This window comes from Lepisosteus platostomus, chromosome 20 (assembly GCF_059453375.1).
Source record: "Lepisosteus platostomus isolate fLepPlt1 chromosome 20, fLepPlt1.hap1, whole genome shotgun sequence".
Lineage (NCBI taxonomy): Eukaryota > Metazoa > Chordata > Actinopteri > Semionotiformes > Lepisosteidae > Lepisosteus > Lepisosteus platostomus.
The window spans coordinates 1,980,285-1,999,918 of record NC_142630.1 but is presented as its reverse complement, the minus strand read 5'-3'; the positions used below and the strand labels follow the sequence as shown (position 1 = coordinate 1,999,918).

Below are 19,634 nucleotides of genomic sequence, written 5' to 3'. Positions count from 1 at the left end.
AAACCAGCAGGTCGTGTGGGGCCGCGGACCCCGGGAAATATCACAAGCACACGTTTGTTCTGTTTCTAGGTTGCAGTACCGAGACCAAATATTTTTCGGCGGTGCCCCTGGAGGAAGGAAGCTATGTGTACTCGGACAGCGAGAGCGACTGAGGGCCTGGGAGCTGCTGTGCTGTCTCGGGTCTGAGGACGAGCTGCTCCCCCAGTCCACTCTTCACTCCTCTTCCCGTTATTGGACTACTTCCTGGAGGGAGTTTGCATGTTCTCAGTTTTCCTTAGGGTCTCCGGTTTCTCGCTCCCACCCACAGGCGTGGTGGCCAAGGAGTCGCTGGCTGTCCTGGATCGTTCCTCTCGGTTGGTCTTCTAGGGGCTGACGTCTTGTCCAGATGGAGCGCGGTCGTGTGCTTCCAGACTGGCCAGGGTGTTGGGGGTGGATGCACACTCACCAAGTTAAAGTACTAAATTGAGTCTGTCCTAACTGTTGGGTATGGTTGGGGTAACCATGTGGCTCAGAGCAGGCTGGGGTTGCGGGCTGAGGTCCTATGGCCAGACTTGACTTGGGTTCGAACAAGTGGTGTCGCTGCTCAAGGATTCCTGAAGTGGCAGTGGCGCAGTGGGCCAGCCCTATCCTGGAGGCTCTTGGCCAAGGGTAGTAGACCAACGTGCCCATGCCGCCATGGCTCTCACCGCCGACTCGTGCAGTGATGTCACTCGGTCACGCTGCTCCACACATCAGTGCTAGCTTTCCTGCCGGATCAGATGGCCAACAGGAGCACGTATATTAAATTATTAGTACAAACATGTTGACTGAAATCAAGATTTGATGGTGGCAGCTTCAGGAAATGAGATGGGCTGAAGCTCACTGTTTGACCATTGAACTTAATGTGCAGGAAAAAGACGAGATGCTGGTGATACTGTGCTATAGGTGGCGTCAGAGCGTGACGTTCTGGTGGTGATAGGCTTGAAAGCAAGCAGAATGATGGTAGTACCTACAGTATGGCTGCAGTCTGCACAGGCGAATCTCAAGGAGGTGCTCGAAGGAATTGATTTCACTGATTTTTGAAGTCTTCTGCACAAGGCAAGATGCATCCTGGAGGGGACCCCAGTTCATCACAGGACCGACGCAGACAAAACCATGCACATCACTCACATCAGGGCCAGTTTAACCCACCAGCATGTCTTTGGACTGTGGGAGGAAACTGGAGCACCTGGAGGAGACCCATGTGAACGAAGGTGGGGGGGAGAACATATAAACTCCACACAGATAACACCCCTGAACCCAGGGGCCATCTGCACGTCAAGGCTGCAGTGCTCACCACTGTGGAACCATGCTGCCTTGAAATGGAGTTCAAGAGCATGTTTCATATTAGGGGTGATTATTCAGACCTCAGCATTATGTTTGGCATAAAGGTGAACCTGATGGGCTTGTCCAGAAGGGGAGGGCTGACTGGCAATCTCCATTTGAATGATCGTTGGGAACATGTATGATGAACCAGTTGCCTCTTGTTGTAAGAAGAGGCTTCTTTCTTGCAGCCCAGCCGCAGTTGGCAGATGTGTGTACAGTACGTGGTGTTGAAGGGTGACTTTCACTACTGTGTATGATGAAGAAGCTAGTTTGTGTTGCAGATGTGTTTGCCCCTATACCGGCAGCATTAAAATTTCTCAGTAAGAGATGTCACAGGGGAAGTTAAAAGGGCTTTTGGTGGTCTGTCAATCCTGGCCACACTGTCCTTGCAGTCACTGTTCATCTGTAGTATTATTCATCACAAGTCAGTTGTCTGTCCTTTTCAAAACCGTTTTCAACATTAATACGCATTTTTCCCCAGCATGCAGTTCCTGCCGTACGACGGGTCATTCTTTCTCGGCCACATGGCCTGATGCCTTTCACACCACGAGAGGCCTGCGCGGCTCTGCGCGGCTCTGCGTGGGGCAGCCGCCAGCTGTGCCGTACAGTACAGCTGCCGACTCCACACAAGAGCAGGTCTCGCTTCTGCGGCTTACTGCAGACCCGAGAAGTCAGTGCTGGTAGAACCGGTCCTGCTGACTGAATCTGCCTTTGTGTGTGTGTAGTGGTGATGGCTGCTGTTGACCTGCATTGTGGACCTGCATATTATATAGCGTGAGGAAGGTATGCAGTGCTTCTGCCATTCACATATTTTCTGTGATTAATCGGCCTTTTGCATCACTGGTTGGAGTAATAGATCTTTCACTGTGCGGTGATCACCTTTTTGCTTGTTTAACGCTGCTGTGTTCCTGCTGCAAGTATGAAAATGATATGACCATAAATCAGTTAGGGCTTGTGTTGGACTACACATAATGTGAATATGGAAGAAGTAGCCAAAGCTTATGTCCTTATCTATTAGTGGGTTTTGAAGTTCTTGGCCATCCAGTTTATATTACTCTTTTGAACATTAAACATTTTATTTCTTGCAATGAATTAGTTGGAAGATAAAATACAGCCTGTGCTGCAGTGTGAAAAGTAATATTGGAATTAAATTCAGATGTTCACTGTTGCAGTTGTTGGCAACATTCTAGAGGTTAAATGTTTTGATTTTGTTCTGCCTTTTTTATGGTACATTTTTTTCAACCATTTTTCAGTTTTCATATTTCAAAAGATTTGTTATGGAAAATTGTTTACTGGAAATATTCCTAAAAATGACTGACTGATGCTTTTGGAAATGTTCGGTGTTTGATCTTGAACCATTTCCTATAACTGAAAGAGGGTCTGTTAGTTAAAGTTGGACCTGAGAAAAAACACGAGTCGTTGTTTTCTTTACTCCATTGTTTCTTAAGAAGATGACACCAACAGATTTATTCAAGATGGTACCGAAGAAAACTCAGTCTTTACTTGGGGTAGGAGCTGGTCAAACAGATCTTCTATTCAGTCAGCTGAAGGGGAGCATACCACAGAGAAAGGGTTTCCCCTAGCAATCAGGGCACATGCTTGTTTGGCTGAACTTACTTTCCCTTTTATACATTAACTGTAGGGAGACGTTAACATATCAAAGGATCACACAAGACAGGACACTCGCAGAAGTGTTTCAAATACAGTGTCTGAAAAACAAAATGGGATGGAATATTCCTGTTTGGCATCTTGCAATGTCTAGTTTCACAGGTGTGAAAAATTACAGGCTCTAGCTGCAGAAAGACAGTTGAGTGCAAATAGAAAACTTCGCGTGCACAGTCTGGAACTTGCTCAAGAGCTCATCTCACTCGGTCATCCACATTGCGCCATTCCTTGTCTGCATCTTCTCAGTAGTCACTTGTTTTCATTCAGTTTTGTCAACATTTGACCCAGCATTCTCACATGTCTAGCTGTTACTGCATGTACGTTGTTTAATTAACTTTACACCAGACTAAATGGGTTATTAAATATTTCTTCACCAGTAGAGGGTGTGAAAGCACAGTAGAATAGAAACATCTTGCTTCAATATATACGGTGTAGTGTTTTTAATAAACTCTCGGCTGCATGAATGTGATTTTAGAATCAATTGGAACTGTTTTATCCTCTGGACATTTGTCAAGTTTATACTTTTTTAATATGGACACTTCACTGCTGCTTTTCTGCTAATGGTGTTTAAAGTTCTTGCCAAAGGTTTCTTTCAGACGTATGAAGACTGAAGTGTGAGTTTAAGGGGAGTCAGCAAGTCTACAGCTGTACATGAATCCTGCAACCCACGCAGGTTATATATATATATAGTGGTTTAAAAGGTATTATACTGGACTTGCAGAATCTGATGGTTTTTTGTTGCTGATCTGTGATCTGTCCCATCTTGCGCCACTCTTGGCACAGCTGGGCTGCTCAGCTGCCTGCTGGGAGGGGTCACCCTCTGTCACAAGGAGGCATCATGGACAGACAGTCTGTCAGGGCCAGTGGGTGTAACCGTGGCAACAAGGCTGAAGCCACACTGCGCAGCCTATCCAGTTTTGTCGGTCCTCCTCTCTGGTAAAGAGTGTGCCAAAGCTGTACGTGTTTTGCATCATACTTTAAAGATGCCCTTCTCCACTGGATGCCAAAAAATTAGACCTGCTCTTTTTTTGTTTCGTTATTTCATTTCCTGATGAAGCAGAGTGCAGCAGCTGCATCAGTAGAGCCATGTGTTTAAAGGCTTGAACTTAAACTTTTCATCGTCTTCCCTAATTAGTAACCTCTTTCTGTACCGGTTTCAATTTTCCTTGTTTTTACAGTGTTTGATAGTATTACAAAAGTGTTGCCCCCATTTTTTTTAAGAATAACAGGATTTTTCTTTCCAATTTGCAACGCCAGCCTCTCTAGGGCTGTTTGATTTTGAGTCACTTACAGGCGGTCATGAAGTGGGCACAGATGAGTTCAGCGGCTCTCGAAAGACTCGAGGATGGGTCCCTCGAATACGAGGTGACCTTGGAGCATGAAGCAGGATGAGTCTGAGTTTAAAGGCTGTGTCGTTGTGTGGGATTACATAGGGACGTGGCCTCGCTTCTGGGAGCAGAGGGTTCTAATGGAATATATTGATTTGGGATAAACACAGCTCTCCGTCCCCAAAAAGCATGAGGTGGATGGGTGCCAGGTTTTGAAGGCGAAAATGAGCAGCAACGTCTGATTACGTAGTGAGGGTACAAGTAAATTCTTTACATCTTGTAGGACTGTAAGTGGAGAAGGTGTCACTTTCAACTGGTTAAAAAAAAAAGTCTGACCCCAGAAATGAAATGATGTAATACTATATGAAAACGCTGAAGTGTGAAAGATTTTGAATTTGCTCATGCTGGGGACTTTGGGTTTTGAAGTCTTTTACATTTACAGTCCTGCCAAGCTTTTTAAGGTCTTTTAAAATGCTGAAGTAGTTTGTAGTGAATGCATTTTGGGCTTTTGCAAAAGCAATTTCTTGAATAGAGCAGCTTTCAAAAACAAAGTTCTTTTGAAACTGTTTTCCTCCTTCTAATGGTGGGTATTAATCAGGCTCTTTCACAGTTTGTTAAAAAGATGATTTAAGGGATGTCTGAACAATACATTATATTCACTGCAACAGGGCAGGACAATAAAAGGCTCATGATCACCTAATACCAAGACACTGCTGTGCAAAAGTCTTAGGACATTTTGTGGACTCATCACAGTTTTTCCTTCTTTATGCAGAAACGGTTCTATCTTAACTGCTATTAGCCATTTTGCTTTAAGATAACCCTTAATCCTAATGGATTTTGTAGTACAGGAGGTAGCCTTTTTGTTCAATGCAAATTCAGAGATACAAGTGATGATAATGATGAGGAACAGCTGACAATGTGTCAGTTAGATTTTACTGGTGAATGTGATGGGTTAGCTAGTACAACACTTGATATTGACTGCTCTTGTATGTAGAACTATATACATTCGTTTTCTCTGGGCTGTTGTGATCTAGCATTTGAAGATTCTTCTCTGTCAATTAAAGAATGCTAATGGACAAGATTGTAAGTACAGTTTAGATTGGGCCAAAAGAAAACCAAAGTGCATAGTATGCTGTAATAGTAGAAAGCACTATCTGGGACTTGTTAATGCTCGTAGCATCATTTACAGTATATTTATTTGGTGTTACTCCCGGTTTGTCTGAGAACTTAGTAATACTTGCAAGATGTCTTTCTATTTAGGTCCATTCTGTCTGAACTGGTTTTAAAAACTAAAGCTCTGATCCAATCTCACCTCTCATTTTATTGCCCTAGTAGTATTAGTGTTAGTATTGTTCCAGGAAGAGCAAAAACTCATTTGGAAATTATGTGTGAAGGCTTTGCACAGGCAATGTGGTGGTTTGTTTGGGAGTGATTTATCCAGACTTGTGTAGAGATTGCGAGATCAAGCCTTAATACTTTGGGGAAAAAAGCAAGGATGGAATTACTAGGATATAGTGTCTAGTTGTAAGATAAAAGAATGCCATGGATTGATTTCCTGATTAAAAAAGCTGGACGAGTCTTCACATTTACACAGGTTGTGGTCATGTAACCTTGAAAATGTTTTTACATGTAGATATGAATGGATTAGTGTTTGTATTAGTATTTCTGTATTTTAGAGAAGAAGATACTACAATTACAGAGATCCTCCGTTTCAGTTTCTCCGGTGACAAACATTTTGTGAAACTGCAAATCTTGTAGGATCTTCGTTAATCATTAACGGCCGTGCCGACAGAATCTAGCGAGCCACCAACAGAGGAACTATGTGGGATGAGAATCTCAGACCACAGAGTGCTTCCAGGCCTGTGGTTTACAGAGTCAGAGCTGTCTACAGCTTTGATGTGTGATCCTGAGTTTTGAATCCACCACAGGCAGCCAGCGGTGACCCTGATGCATGAAGTCACAGCATTGCACCGCGCATCTTTCACTGCCAGTGTGGTTTTGTGCACAGTCCAGACTTGCCACCTTGTAACATAAGCTTTATTCCTGAGAATGCTCTTTGCAGTATCACTCTCTCTGAGGTCAAGAGGTCAAAACAGCAATACTTCCACAGCTCCATCCTTTTGTTTAGTTCCAACTTGTTTTTAAGGTCTTACACGGGACAAACACAAGACTCGTTGGTCTGTAATTACCCGGTTCATTTTGGCCATCTTTTTATGGATGGGAGCTGCAGTGGTCAGTTGCATGTCAGCAGGCATCACCTCTGTAGCGTGACTGAAGGAAGACTTTGCTAATGGGCTGCAGATAGCATCTCTCATTTCCTTCATCACAGAACTCCTATCTGCCTCTGGATATTCAATATAATCGTAAGTGCTTCTGTTGCCTGTGACACTTTTGCCCCTTCTCCAATAGTCTCATATCCTTCTGAATTTTATTTATTTTGTTTAGTTTTGTCCATGGTAGAGATCTTAAATTTCTACTTAGTTCATAGTTGTATACCTTTTCATTGTCGGAGAACTTTCCGTTGTTATTTCTAAGACTTTTCACCCTTTCCTAGTCTTGTTGATGTAATATATGACTAAAAAAAACAATTCATTGTGGTATTCTTTATCATGGAAATTCTACAATCCTTTTTCATGTGTGCTCGCTGTTCATAGTAGTCCTTTTCTTTAACTGAATCCTGGGCTTCTAATTGTTTTAGAAAGTGACTTTTCTTGTTTTTTGGGTTTGGGCCACTGCTCTCTAGTCCTTGATTTACTTTTGGGATGAGTCATTTGTATCCACTGGAAGTTCATATCTGTCCTCATAAGGGAGGCTGTTCATGCAGATCCAGACGCTGTGTGGGTGTTCTTGCTATGTGGTGATGGAGAGGATGCCTGTATCTCTTCGCAGCACTATAAAATATTGTCACGAAACCCAGTAGGTGGTGTAAAGATCTGTCTGAGCTTCTCTGACAGGCAGTGATTGCTGCTTGTTTTAGCAAATGCTTTCGAACAACACAAATTAGGAAAAATTGGTCAGACGATAAACATTACGTTGACTTTTAAACCCTGTAAACAGAATGGCAATGTGGCTGTAGAGCAGTGGACAGAAATCTTGTTGATCTAAAACATTAATCACGCTGACCTGTGTTTGACACAGTAAGTGGCACATAGTGTACACAGGTGTTGAAACATTTCTTATTAATTTGGCTGACACTTTTACCCCACAGAGCAAAGCACAGTTTTACCCATTTATGGGAGCATATGGGTGAAGTGGCTTGCTCAAGGATGTAACTACATCAGTGTCCGACCTGGCCATTGAACCCACAGCATTCCAAAGATTTTCCAGGGGAATCATTTCCAGGTTCCTCTTGGTGGTGTGAACATTTATTTGGGATTTGCTGGCTTAAGGAAGTTAAATTTGCTTCCTCTCCACACAGTTGCTGTGAATTAGTTTTATATCAAGGTTCCCAGCTCTGGTGCCAGGAAGAGGAGGTTTGGAAATGCTGAAGGACGCAGATCTTTAAAAGGGAGAAACATTTTGTCTGATCTTAACTTGCTTTCCAATTTCTGAGTTAGAGATTTTCTGTTAATGGCAAATGCCTTTTCCTGTAAATTTTCAGTTTGTTCTTATTTATAAATTACACTTGCATCTATTTTTAGGTCAAAAGAATGTATTTCAGTGCGTTGAGAACAGGCACGCTGAAGTCAGTACAATTCTCAATCAGAGGGTAGGTTTCTTTGAGATAAATGTAATTCACTCAAGAAAAGCAAAACAATGATGCTTGTGTGGTCTAAAAACAGTTTGTTTTTTAACAAGTTTTAATTACTTCCAAACGAGCAGTATAACCAAACATACGCCTCGATGCGTCGTGGTTCTCTACAGTCTCTCCTGGGTTGCTTGTGGACCTTTTCAAGTTTTAATTGAGAAACAAAAGTGGCAACAGCAGAAACAGCCTGAGCTCCAGCAGGAGTCGTGAATCTAGAGCCTTTCCCCTTAACTAGGCCATTGCATTGAACGGGGTTAGCCTGCTTTGTCCATTACCTTTCACCTCGAGCAGCACTTAGACGACAACTAGGGGCAAGTTTCATTTTCACGTGTTTTACGGAGCTGACCGTTTCTGAATTGATCCGCTTGAGCGGGTGAGGTAATGGGAAGACATCTAGTCCGTCTGCCCAGTGATCTACTCCAGCACAGCTCTTGTGGTGACCTGTTAATCCACCTCTGAGCCTTTATCATTCCCCGAACTCCTTTCTGCTCGTCATTACTTTCACACTATCGATCGCTCTCTGCATCTGCTCAACCCCCCCCCAGCAAAAAAATCCCAAACGCTGTAGCATTTAAAACCCAGCAGCATTTTAGACCAGCCCATAATCATGGTAGGAGACAAATCGTGGAGAGGCTTCTAAATCCCAAATGAATTTTGATCATGCTTTTTATGTAATGGGTATCTTTGAGGGATTAGGAGGACTTAACGTGCTTTTTTGCCTTATATAAAAACAATACGGGACAGGCGGGGACCTGTGCAGCTCCATGCAGGCAGGTCTGGGTGATGCAGCAGTAGCATGACCCCTGCCCCCTGGCTCATGCCTGGTGCCACAGGATCAATGCGGACCGGCGCAAGGCAGCTGCTGTGGAGGAATGGAAGCAGTACAGTATGTCTTCAGCCCTGGGGAACAGACGCCGCACCCCCTGGCTGTCGTTGCCGGCATCGCCCCTGGCGTTCGTTTTACTGACGCGGCAAGAAAGCTCCGCATCTCTAACGGCAGCAAGGGAAGCTGTATCTTTTGCTTCGTCTTCATCTACCTTTCACGCTCTCGACACCCATCTTCAAACAGGCCTCTGGATTATAGACCCGAACTATATTTTATGTAACTTCTGCAGTGTTCTATTCAGGTGTAGAGTTCTAGAACCAATTCACTTGTTTTCATCTCGGCTGAAGTCAACATAGTTCTCAGGACCCAAGAACCATTTGCATTTAGTGGCTTCTGAAGACCAAACACCTCTCCGTCTTCGAGTCGAGTAATCCGAGAGGGACAGAAGGAAACTTACCGCCAGCTGCTGTACCAACCCCTGTTCTAGTGTACCATACAACTGCCTTTCTTGAGTCTTATGTGACCCCTCTTAAATTCAGAACAAAAAGACTGCTGTGAGAAAGCTAGGGTTAACTTTTGTTTTGAAATATCTTGGCTGCTGTTATTGCAAACAGGGAAAGTATAGCTTTAAGGTACAAGATTTGGTTCTGGGGTTTCAATCAGTACAGCTTGAATCTTGTGGGGGCATGAAAAGAGTATTTTTTCATCACCCCCACTTAATCCTTAATTATAATGGACTGGGATTCCTACTGCAGCAGGGTATTACAGCAAACCCCCAGCTTTTTAACTGCTTAAATGACAAAATAACTATGGTACAAATGTCTCCTTTATTCTACAGTTTAATAATATTGTCAACACTCGCTATAGCTTTAGCAAGGGTATGTTTGATTAGTGTTTATAAACAAGATTCATATCCAGGTCATTTTAACGTCACAAACTACTTCATTACACTTATAGGATGAGTTTAAATGGAGACGAACGACATATAATCAGCGGGTTGTGATATTCAATATTGTTTATTATAAATATACTTCGTTGTATGTACAGTGTTTAATACAGGAATATATTATGTACAAATTCTGTATACAAGTCTTGCAGTTATGAGCAGTTAAGTGTGATCACACCTGTGCGTTCACGATATGAAAAGGTATACAGTGTTGAAAACACACTGTGAATTATACTTGGGAATACTGAAAAGTAAAAAATAACGAATATCTTATTCTCGGCATGGAAATGAAGTACAGAAATGGGAATTCGCGCAGTTAAGATGGTTGGATTTAGTTATGCAACAAAGACGCCAAATTATCCATTCTGTGCACAACCCGTCGCAATAAGTGAACTAGCAGTTTCCACAGCCTATATACAAGTTTGCTCACACCTGAAGAAGACTCCACGCCCGAGACGTTGTTTTTCTTCTTTTTTCAGCATGGAATAAACCTATTATTCCTATATATAAGTTAGAGGCTTTATGCAGAAACAGACATTTATTTATAGATCGGCTTAGGCTAATCCTACCGGCTAATACTCCGATAATTTCCACGTTATAAAACGTTAAGATCGGCTGCTACCAGCGTTTGTTTTTTCCCCTCAGAAACGATTTAATTTTTTGGAGCTGCGAGTCCATTCGCTTGTAAGTTGCACGTATACAGTATACAGTACAGGCTACAATTCTTTACTCGCCCCCAGACCTTGCTTTCTTCGAAACATGGTATTATCAAAAAACACTATTTTAACATTCATTTCAGTATCACTCACATTCCACGACTATTAAAGAATCAGAGAGACCTTGAAATGTATGAACATCTCCAAATTATTATTAGCGATAAATCCGTTGGTTCTTTGGAAAGCTTCTGAAGTTTTGTTTTTACATTCAGAACCAGTCGTCTTTAAGTTCGCAGAAGCTCATTCCTTGGCCTGGCGACATGCAGATCTCGCATAAAGCAACTGTCATCGAAGTGCGCCCTCCTTACCTACACCAGTGTGGTTTTCAAGCCCCCCGTGATGGACAATGAAAAGCCTTTTTTATGAGAGTTTAATGACACAAAGCGCCAAAACAATTGCAACGAACAAGACAGCGGTGAATACCACCCCTGCCAGGATTTTGGTGGGGTCGCACGGGGACTTGTTTTCCTCGTTGACCGAAATCACCCCGATGGACGACGCCCCGACGCTGATCGTAGACTTCAGCTCGGCCCCGGGGTCCTGCTTCGCTTCCACCATCCAGTGGGCAACGTTTACCTTCATCTCCATCTCCTCCATCATCTCGCCCACCTGGCTGATCTCATGCTCCAGCTCTTTCAAGTCCACTACGTCGATATTGCTGTCCGCTTCGTACTTCATGTTCTGCGTGCTCATGGCGCGGGCAGCGACTCCGGACGTACTACCACACATCCCCGTCTGGATGAGGTGTCTCTTGGGGACGTGGAGAGGAAACTCCTGCCCGATTTCCAGCGCCTTCTTCATGTCGAGCTCCAGCAGTTCCATGCTTGTCGAAAATATCACCCACAGGCGCTCGTACTCGGCGCGGTCCTCCTTGTTGATCGTCTTATCCTTGAGCAAAGCGGTCAGTTTGTTCCTGTTGGCCACGGCGAGGTCCTGCGCTTTCTTCCGGGTCCTCTTCAGCTCTTCCCGCAGGTTCTGGGAGTCCGAGGTGCCCCCGACAGCGACCACCAGGTGTCTGTAACAGGCGGTCACTTTGTTCAGCGCATCCAATAGTGTTTTGCATTCCTCTTTTCCCATATTTGTGTGTGCGAGGAACCGTTCCTTCGCCGCACCGGGTTATGGAAGATTTACGAAGGAAGGAAAAGCCGAAAAGGAGATGATTTGCGGGGAGGAGGGGCTGGTGTGCAGTCTCGATTCCCTGTGCTTTCAGATTCCAGAGCAGATGCGCAGCCTTTCACATTCACACAGCGATCTCTCCGCTGCAAATTCCTCTCCATCCATGTCAGCGAGTCCTGTGTTCTGCAGGATGACACGCTTGGCAACAAATGACCCCGCTCTCGCTCCTAAATCCAATCCTGCTGGACACGAATTAAGCGAGAAGTAAAAGCACCCCCGCCGCTCTGTTATTTACTGAAAACGTCGTTTGCCGTCGTAGTTGCAGCTTTGCAAAACAATGCAACATGACCAAAGAAGCATGTTCCGCTATAGGCGCTTCACCAGCGAGATCCGAACTCCTTTAAAACGCGAGAAGTGCGCTCATATTAACGACAAAACGCAGAAAATGGTACAAAAAATTGCCAAATGAAGTAACAAAATAGGATGCGTTAAATCCAGTTTAATACAAGACAGAAGTGGGAAAAATAAACGCAGTGTAAACCAAATACTAGGTTAAAGAAAGAAAATCGTCAGGTAATGCCATAGAAAGCTGCCTACAAGCAGCCCGTCGTTAACACATTGCTAGCTTGGGAGCTGTCCACTACAGCAGCAGAGCAGACGAGCTTTAAATACAGCTGAGCGCCCAGTCCAGTCACATGGCGCACACAACAGGAAGTAACCACTCAGGGGCAGGCAGTAGCTTCAGCGTTCAAGTCTCGAGTCCGACACAGCTCCGTGCTGATTGGTTGGCTTCTAGCTTTCGGGCAGGAGAGCGGCATACGATTGGCCGGATTCTGCCCTCACTCAAGATGGAGTCCACTCCCTGTGCAAAAACGGACCGGTAGTGCTGACGGTGGACTCGGAATGGTGCTTGTCTGAGTTTTCGTTGAGAAGTTGAGATTTGCAATGTCAGCCTGGCGTGTGTAAATTGGTAAGTCACGTCCATTTCTTAATATTCAGAGGAATCCGGGGTGGTCGCCGTCTTTTTTTCGGGGAAGGTGACTGTCACTTTGCTATAGACCGGTGTTAGTAAACGGATTTGTGCGGTAGCTACTCCCGTATGCTTCAAGTATCCTTTAATAAATAACACGCAAGGGGATCGTTAACATTGTTCTTATTTATTGTATTGTTCACGTATTTGCAGGTCGCTGATTTTATCGCGTCCCTGAGTCGGTTGCTGTTTTAAATTGTCATTAGGCGAAGCGACATCATATAAAGTGGAATTAACCGGGTCATCTTTTCTGTTCAAGTGTCGTGTCTCCTATTATCACGAGTTATCCTTTGGTGGTGGTGAAGGGTTGGTAGCGAATTTCAGAATAAAAGTTTCAATAAAACCTGACCCAGTGACCCCTCCATGTTTACTGGCTTGGGGAACTGGTAAAATACCGGTGCATAACACAAACCTACAAGATGGGGTATGAGTTTGCGGTTTCTGCAGCAGAGGGATCGGAAATGTTTTCGTCGCAGTAAGTGTTGTACATGCGGAAATGGTTCTTGAGAACAGTTTTTCTTCTAAAAACTCGGCCTTATCCGGCGATGCACGACCAGACACTAGCAAGAATAAATGGTACAGCGGGGACATGCCCTCTGCTGTGCTGTACCTCTGACACATATACAGAGCCTGCGCTTTGGACAGACAGATGTTACCCGCAGACGGTTTAAATTCGTATCAGGATGAATGCGGGTGTTAAAACTATCTAGGGCACGACAATAAAATAATCCATGGGTTTTGTCTGACTGGGAAACCACATAGGCCTGTGTGATTGTGTTGAGATGTAGGCTGTTTTGTGATAACACGATTCCAAATTTTAGGTTAATGGAAAAGTCTAGTATTGGTAGCAGGTTTTGTTTGGTCAGTGTAAATTTTCTTATTTGGAAGGGACCTGGATTTATTCCCAAAAGTAATGAAACAAGCCTTGTATGGAATAAAAAGGGAGATGATTGAAACACTTCATGTATTATACAACAGTCATTACATTTTGGGCACGATGTTCTAAAGCAGCTTTAAGGTGTAAAGCTTCTCTGGAGCTGCCCTTTTAAATTAAAATATGCTTCTGATCTGGTGTATCAAAATAATTGAGAAAAAAGTTGCTCCTGTGAGATGAAAAGAGAAGTTGAGCTTCCAGTATGAACTGATCTTGCCTCAAAAAAACAAAGATGGTTTGATTGAATCCATAGCTGGGTTTTTGGAAGTGAAAGCTCTGTCTAGCTGCCAACAGACAGGTTATGCATCTTCAGGGCAGTGGAAATGTGCTGTATATACTGAGTTACAGTGGCCTGTTCTTGCCACAGGGTAAACAGCTGAAGTATAAAGCATTCCCATGACATATCAAGACTGGAGACACCTCCACTGCTGACTGCTGTGCTGAGCTCTGGGTTTTATCATGGTTTGCTTTGCCTTAGAGTCACGTTAGTCTCCAGCGCTGAGCAGTTTCTAACCACTACAGTTGGGCTTTAAGTACTCTGACTTCTCTTGTTGTGGGCTACAGAACTGAAACTGGCTTGATCCTGTCGTCAGGCTTTTTGATTCTGCACAAACCAGCTGTATCTGGAGCACAGTGCCTGTTTTCAGGCTTCGCCGTGAGCGTGGCTGTGTGGGTACCTCCTGAGGAGCAGATTTCAGCCCCGGAAGAGGCATCAGATGAAGGCAAGGAGGACCTTGCAGCAGTGTAAAACTCCATCGGAGAGCCCTAGTTAAGTGACAGAAATGTGTGAAGATCATTTACAGTCAGCAGACAGCGCCGGATACGAGCTCTTGATCGCTTAATCAGTCAGTTAGCTGCAGCTTTAAGGAAAGGTGTACAAGGCATGAAAGAGGGAATAAAATGTTCCATTAATGCATTCTTAATCGTCCCTTCAAGAAATGGTGCTGGAGCAGTTGTTGCAGAGGTACTATAGTGTGGTGTCTGTAGGGCAGCACACTGGTAGGTTCACCTCTTCAATATGAGGAATCCTAACTGTTTATTTCTAGATGTAGATCCGCCTCCCCACCTGTTACACAGCTCTTAACAGGAAGTAGTAGCCATGGCTGATCAGCCTTTGTCTGCTGTGGAAGATTCACATTGGCAAATGAAGAATGAGTCTGTATCTGGAGCCTCATTGCACACTGCCCAGCAGGTTTTTTGAGAGAGACTGAGGTTTCCCTGGTGTATCAGTGCACACGGTGGCTGACTGGCAGTGTCGCCTCCGCCCTCTCCTCTTCATCAGAGAAAGATGAAGGACGCCCTTGGAAGTGGTTAGGGCAGCATGGCGGAGCGGGGCTTGTACCAGGGCCGGGGGCTACACAGAGGCTGTGACTCGCCAGCGGAGATCAGCGAGGCAGAACGGATCTCCGCGGCGCTTGTTTGCGGAGCAGGCTGCAGAGGAAGCCGAGTGCCGTGCTTCACTGCTCAGACGCCACCTGTGTTCGGTGATGGTTGAGGTACTGGGCGAGTGTGCCAGTGGGGTAGAAACTGCTCCAGACAAGTGCAGAGATCGTTGTCTCACTCGGGCTGAGCCAGTCGTCTGGCCTGCTGCGACTGGCAGCTGAGAGCACGCCTGAGTCTGTATTTCACAAACTGCTTTCAAAGCAAAAGTGTTCTCATTTGGCCCTTCTTTCAGTATTTGTTTCAAACGTAAAGGCCGATATGTGGATTCTACAGTACAGCAAGGTAACGCTGGAGCAGGACAACTGCAAAACACCTACAGAATTATTGGGGTTCTGAGGATGGTTTTCTTGAAGAACCTGAAAAAATAATCATAGGAACTTGGGAAATTCAGAACAGCATACAAATTATAATCCTTATTTCATCAGCACAGACGTTATGGACATAAAGGGTTAACCACTTTATTTTCCTAAGATGTATTTTATAGTTTGAAGGCAGCAGGCCACAGTTCTCACTACTGCATTCATGCTTGGCGATAAAATCTCAGTTGGCAGTGGCATCACACTGAAGAGGGGAAAGATGGATCTTGGTCAACACAATTGTGGATTGAAATACTCTGTATGGTTGTGCGTTTGATAAATATGTTTTGATTGATTGATTGAAAATACAAGCACACTGCCGCTGTGCTAAAGCACGTGAGGGGTTGTGTGATGTCTCAGTGCAGGAACTATGAAAAGGCTGTTTTTGACATTTTTCAAACCTCATCCTTTTTTTCAGACCTTGCTGAAAGCCTTTTCTCTTACACTGATGTCAAGCCAAGTTTGCAGCACTTTGTGTAGCGGCTGCTCTCTGTCAGTTGGAGTTTCGGGACCTGGTTCCTGCCATTTGTCTTGTTTGTGAGAACTGAGAGTTTACCCTGTGTGGCACGTGAAACTCAAAATAGTCTGTGAAACTTTACTGCTATGCTTGTTTATGTCATCTTCTGTTGTCAGCTGTTCCTCAGGAGTTTCGATTGCAAGTACTGCTTTCATATCATCCTTTATCTATTCTACCAATATCTTAAAGGATTAAATTAGCCTAAGTGATACTCAGTTATTTTGTCCTTTGTTAAAAGAGTAAAGTTTTTGCAGCTCCTTTTCCTGCCTCTGTGACTACTGCTGACACACACAAGACACCCCACAGCTGACACACACACAAGTCACCTTAGGTTTTTATGTTTTAAGTGGTGTCTCATTATTCCCCTCTCAGGGAAGACTGCACAGTCTTCTTCCTTCCAGGCTGGTCTTCACTTGTCAGTAGATCTACTCACTGACCCTCCTCTAGGTCTTCATTAGTCACCAGGCTCTGGAGGACTCAATGAGATGAACTCTGTGTCACCCACACTTAATGGTCACTAAAATAATCACTCCAGCTCAAGGCTTTCCTCTTACTCTTTCAGCTGAGCTCTTGCGCTTCACCAAGCACTAGGTCTTCATTAACAGCCACTAGCTGTCCGGATTGTTACTGACTCTCCCTGTCTTACCCTGTTTGGCCAGGGATGCATCTCTGTTATCAACATGTATGTCCCTGACACAGCAGCAGCCGGTTTTGTCGTTCTCTCTCGCTCTCTGAGCTCTCCTAAGAGCTCATTACTTGCACCCGGGCCCAAGTATGGGTGGCGCCGGCCCTGCCCATCATCCTGGTTCGGCTGGCCCACCCTGCTCCTCGGCAGTACATTTCAGTCCCCTTGAGCCTGCCAGTGTGCTCCCAGTCATCTTGTCTGTCCAGCGCCTGTGAGTCCCACAGCTCCCCACTTTCCCTACTTCCAGGCTGGAGTCTGGACACAGCCTGAAAACCCTTTCCTCCTAGCTGTCCTTCTAAGCCTCTTAATTTGCCCGAAGGAGGGGGTTGATTCCTCATGACATCGTTAATTCCTTCCCTGCGAAGCCACCTTTCACTACCTTTTCACCTTTTGGAGCAAAAGCAGGTGTTGACCCAGAGGCCCTGCTCACAGTCCCTCAGTGGGATAAGCTGGGGAGGTGCTATTTCGAGCAGCATTCGAAGAAAAAAATTCAGTGAGCTTCTGACCTCAGCTTCTGATGGCATTCTGCTCATTGTAGTATTAAAATGGCTTTTGAGCAAAGTTTCAGGTTTAGACAGGCGGAGTTACAGGTCTCTCCTGTCAGTCTTGCAAATGGAAATTCTCTCGCTGTGATGCACCTCTGCTGGACCCAGTGCACAAGAGCAGGGCCTGCACTGGCTGAGGCTGCACAGAGATCAGTGACTCGCCTGGAAGACACGCAAGCTGAGATCAGTGAGACTGAACAGACCTCAACGGCCCTTCTTTACTCCCTCATACTTTTTATTCACGTGTAAATCTGTATTTGTACCTTTTTATTATTTTCCAGATGATGCTAAGAAACGACACTGTTTCTCCAACTTTTCTCGAAGTTGACGGGTAATGACGTGCAACGCACATTTGCTTCCCCATGTGTGCCTTTCTAATGCATCCCCAAAGCCTCGATGCAGCAGTATAAAAATCAGACACACGTCAGAACTATCAATAGCACCAGCATTCAGTGCTTGTGTAGCAGGTGTAGCAAATACCAGCCTTTTGCCATTTGACGAATCCTTATGGTGTTTCACTGATATTCTTCCCCATTCCATTTCCTGTCAGTATGTCTTGAAACTCGGTTATGCTTTGTAGGCAGTTAGCCTGGGAACATACTGTCTACTACAAGAGACAATGTCATTTATGGGGATGCGTAACAAGTACCAGCACCACACCTGTGACCAGAATCCAAACTCCTGAATGCCCTAAAGGGGAGTGTGCCATTAAGACATGATGTACCGCAGTAGCCACAAAGAGCCAGAAGAGGAGGAAAGAGTTTCGAATACACAAAATCACTGAACTCTAAACACCGAGGTCTATTATTCATGATGGGAAGGGACATCCGGCACAGCAGCCCTTGTTAATAATTGAAGGCGGACTGTAGATTGCTTGTGGATCGTTGCCTCTGGCTCATCAGCTGCTGGATGGGCCAGATGTTCTTGGAGCAGCTGGAAATGTTCTGACTGGCGATACAGCGCAGTGGTGAGACACGGGCACTGCTCAGCGGCTGCGGCGATATGGCTCTTTGCCCAGGGGCTGAGGGAAAGCACATGTGTGATGTGTGGCCTTGATCATGTGGAGCCTTGTCTAAACTGATTTATGATTTTTTTCCCTTTTCCTTCTTTTTTTTACCCTCCCAAAATGTTTCACATTTCAAAAGAGCAGCACTAATCTACTTGGAATTTTTGCAAGATATCCTCCCCTCAGGCTAGATAACAGCTTGAGAGTATGTACATCCCTGCCTTTTCACTTCACGTTCAGTAACTTGAGACTTCTGTGCACTGCCCAGATCTCTTTGGAGCAGCACCAGCAAGTGAGTACAAATCTTACATGTTCGTATCATTCCTCCTGGCGTCTTGCTGTGTACTGTACTTGTGTCCCTGTTGTTGAAGCCTCGGACCTAACGCAAATTCAGGCATAGACCTCTTTTTAAAAGACATTGTTCCCTTTCTTTTTGAAAATAAAACTGGAGCGTGACTAGTTCCTATTTTTTGCACTGTTATGTTTGGTAACAGTAGTATCATTGTTTTCACGAGTTCAGAGTTTTGCTTCCTTTGTAAGGGTCATTGCAAGGAATAGGTCTTTTGACTTGAATAATGCATAGCATGCCCAACCGTTCTGAGTTTAAGAGGTTTTAGCTTCTATTCTAAAATTATGCAGTGCTAGCATAAAAGCAAAACCGTTCAGAGGTGGTATTAAATGTCAGTATTTCCTGTAGCACGGAATTATTGATTCACAGCTGTTGGCTTTGCAAAAGTTCTACATCAGCATTTCATACAGGGGTCATTAAACACTGCCAAGAACTGCACTTAGTGCTGCTTTTAACATGAAGAAGCACTGGGCTTGAAGGCGAGACGTGCTGGTCATTTTTAAGAATCTAACGCAAAAGGTAAAAATTAAGTAAACATTTTGCGTGTCCTGTCCAGGATGTAGCTCACCTTCACCCACAGCTTGCTGGGATAGACGTCGGCTGCTGTGACCTTGAGTTGGACAGATTAGAAATTGGGTGAGAAAATGGATGGGTGGTTAAGAAAGCAGGACTGGTGGAAAGCAGTGAGTGGAAACCGGCTGCGTACAACTGTCTAATAGGCTTTTCTCTGAGGACTTTCTTTAAGGTCGGGGACATTGCTGAGGGGCCAATAGCACTGAGAAGCCCGCAGTGGTGGCATCACATCTCGCTGGGGTTGTTCTGCACCTAGCACCCTTCTGCATCAGAAGAATTAGCCGTGGTTTTTTATGGGTTCTTTCAGGAGGTATTGATTCAATCCGATGTAGAGACTGCGAGACGTTGTTTTAAACGTGCCACCCCAAAAACCCCCGTCCGAGGGCCGCAGCTCTCGTAGGAAGGTCTTGCAGCTGACCTTTCGACCTTTCGCCACATGGGCACTCTGTTTTGAAATGATCTGAGCCCACTAAGGCACATTGGTAATGATGTCAACGCATGTCTGAG

General features: G+C 44.7%; 3 protein-coding genes across 8 annotated transcripts in view; 2 read left to right on the top strand and 1 right to left on the bottom strand.

The window, feature by feature from the left end:
* The window catches only part of tdrd12 (tudor domain containing 12), a 30,205-nt gene extending 26,727 nt beyond the window's left edge, over positions 1 to 3,478 (top strand). The window contains exon 37 of the mRNA XM_088613506.1: positions 70 to 3,478. Coding sequence (XP_088469632.1) covers positions 70 to 152 — 83 coding nt within the window. The 3' untranslated portion in view covers positions 153 to 3,478. The remainder of the gene's footprint in view (positions 1 to 69) is intronic.
* Positions 3,479 to 9,908: 6,430 nt separating this feature from the next.
* On the bottom strand, positions 9,909 to 12,378 carry LOC148644238 (regulator of G protein signaling 9-binding protein). Its single transcript, XM_088613505.1, has one exon. It carries the CDS (start codon positions 11,648 to 11,650, stop codon positions 10,934 to 10,936), a length of 717 nt encoding a protein of 238 aa, XP_088469631.1. The 5' UTR covers positions 11,651 to 12,378; the 3' UTR covers positions 9,909 to 10,933.
* Positions 12,379 to 12,501: 123 nt separating this feature from the next.
* ankrd27 (ankyrin repeat domain 27 (VPS9 domain)) overlaps positions 12,502 to 19,634 on the top strand; it is a 46,307-nt gene continuing 39,174 nt past the window's right edge. For 5 of the 6 annotated variants that reach the window (XR_015928623.1, XM_088613498.1, XM_088613497.1 and 2 more), the window contains exon 1: positions 12,502 to 12,659. The gene's annotated coding sequence lies outside the window, so the exon portion shown is untranslated. Of the gene's footprint in view, positions 12,660 to 18,373; positions 18,498 to 19,634 lie in introns of those variants that run through there. The other variant, XM_088613499.1, reaches the window with a different exon arrangement.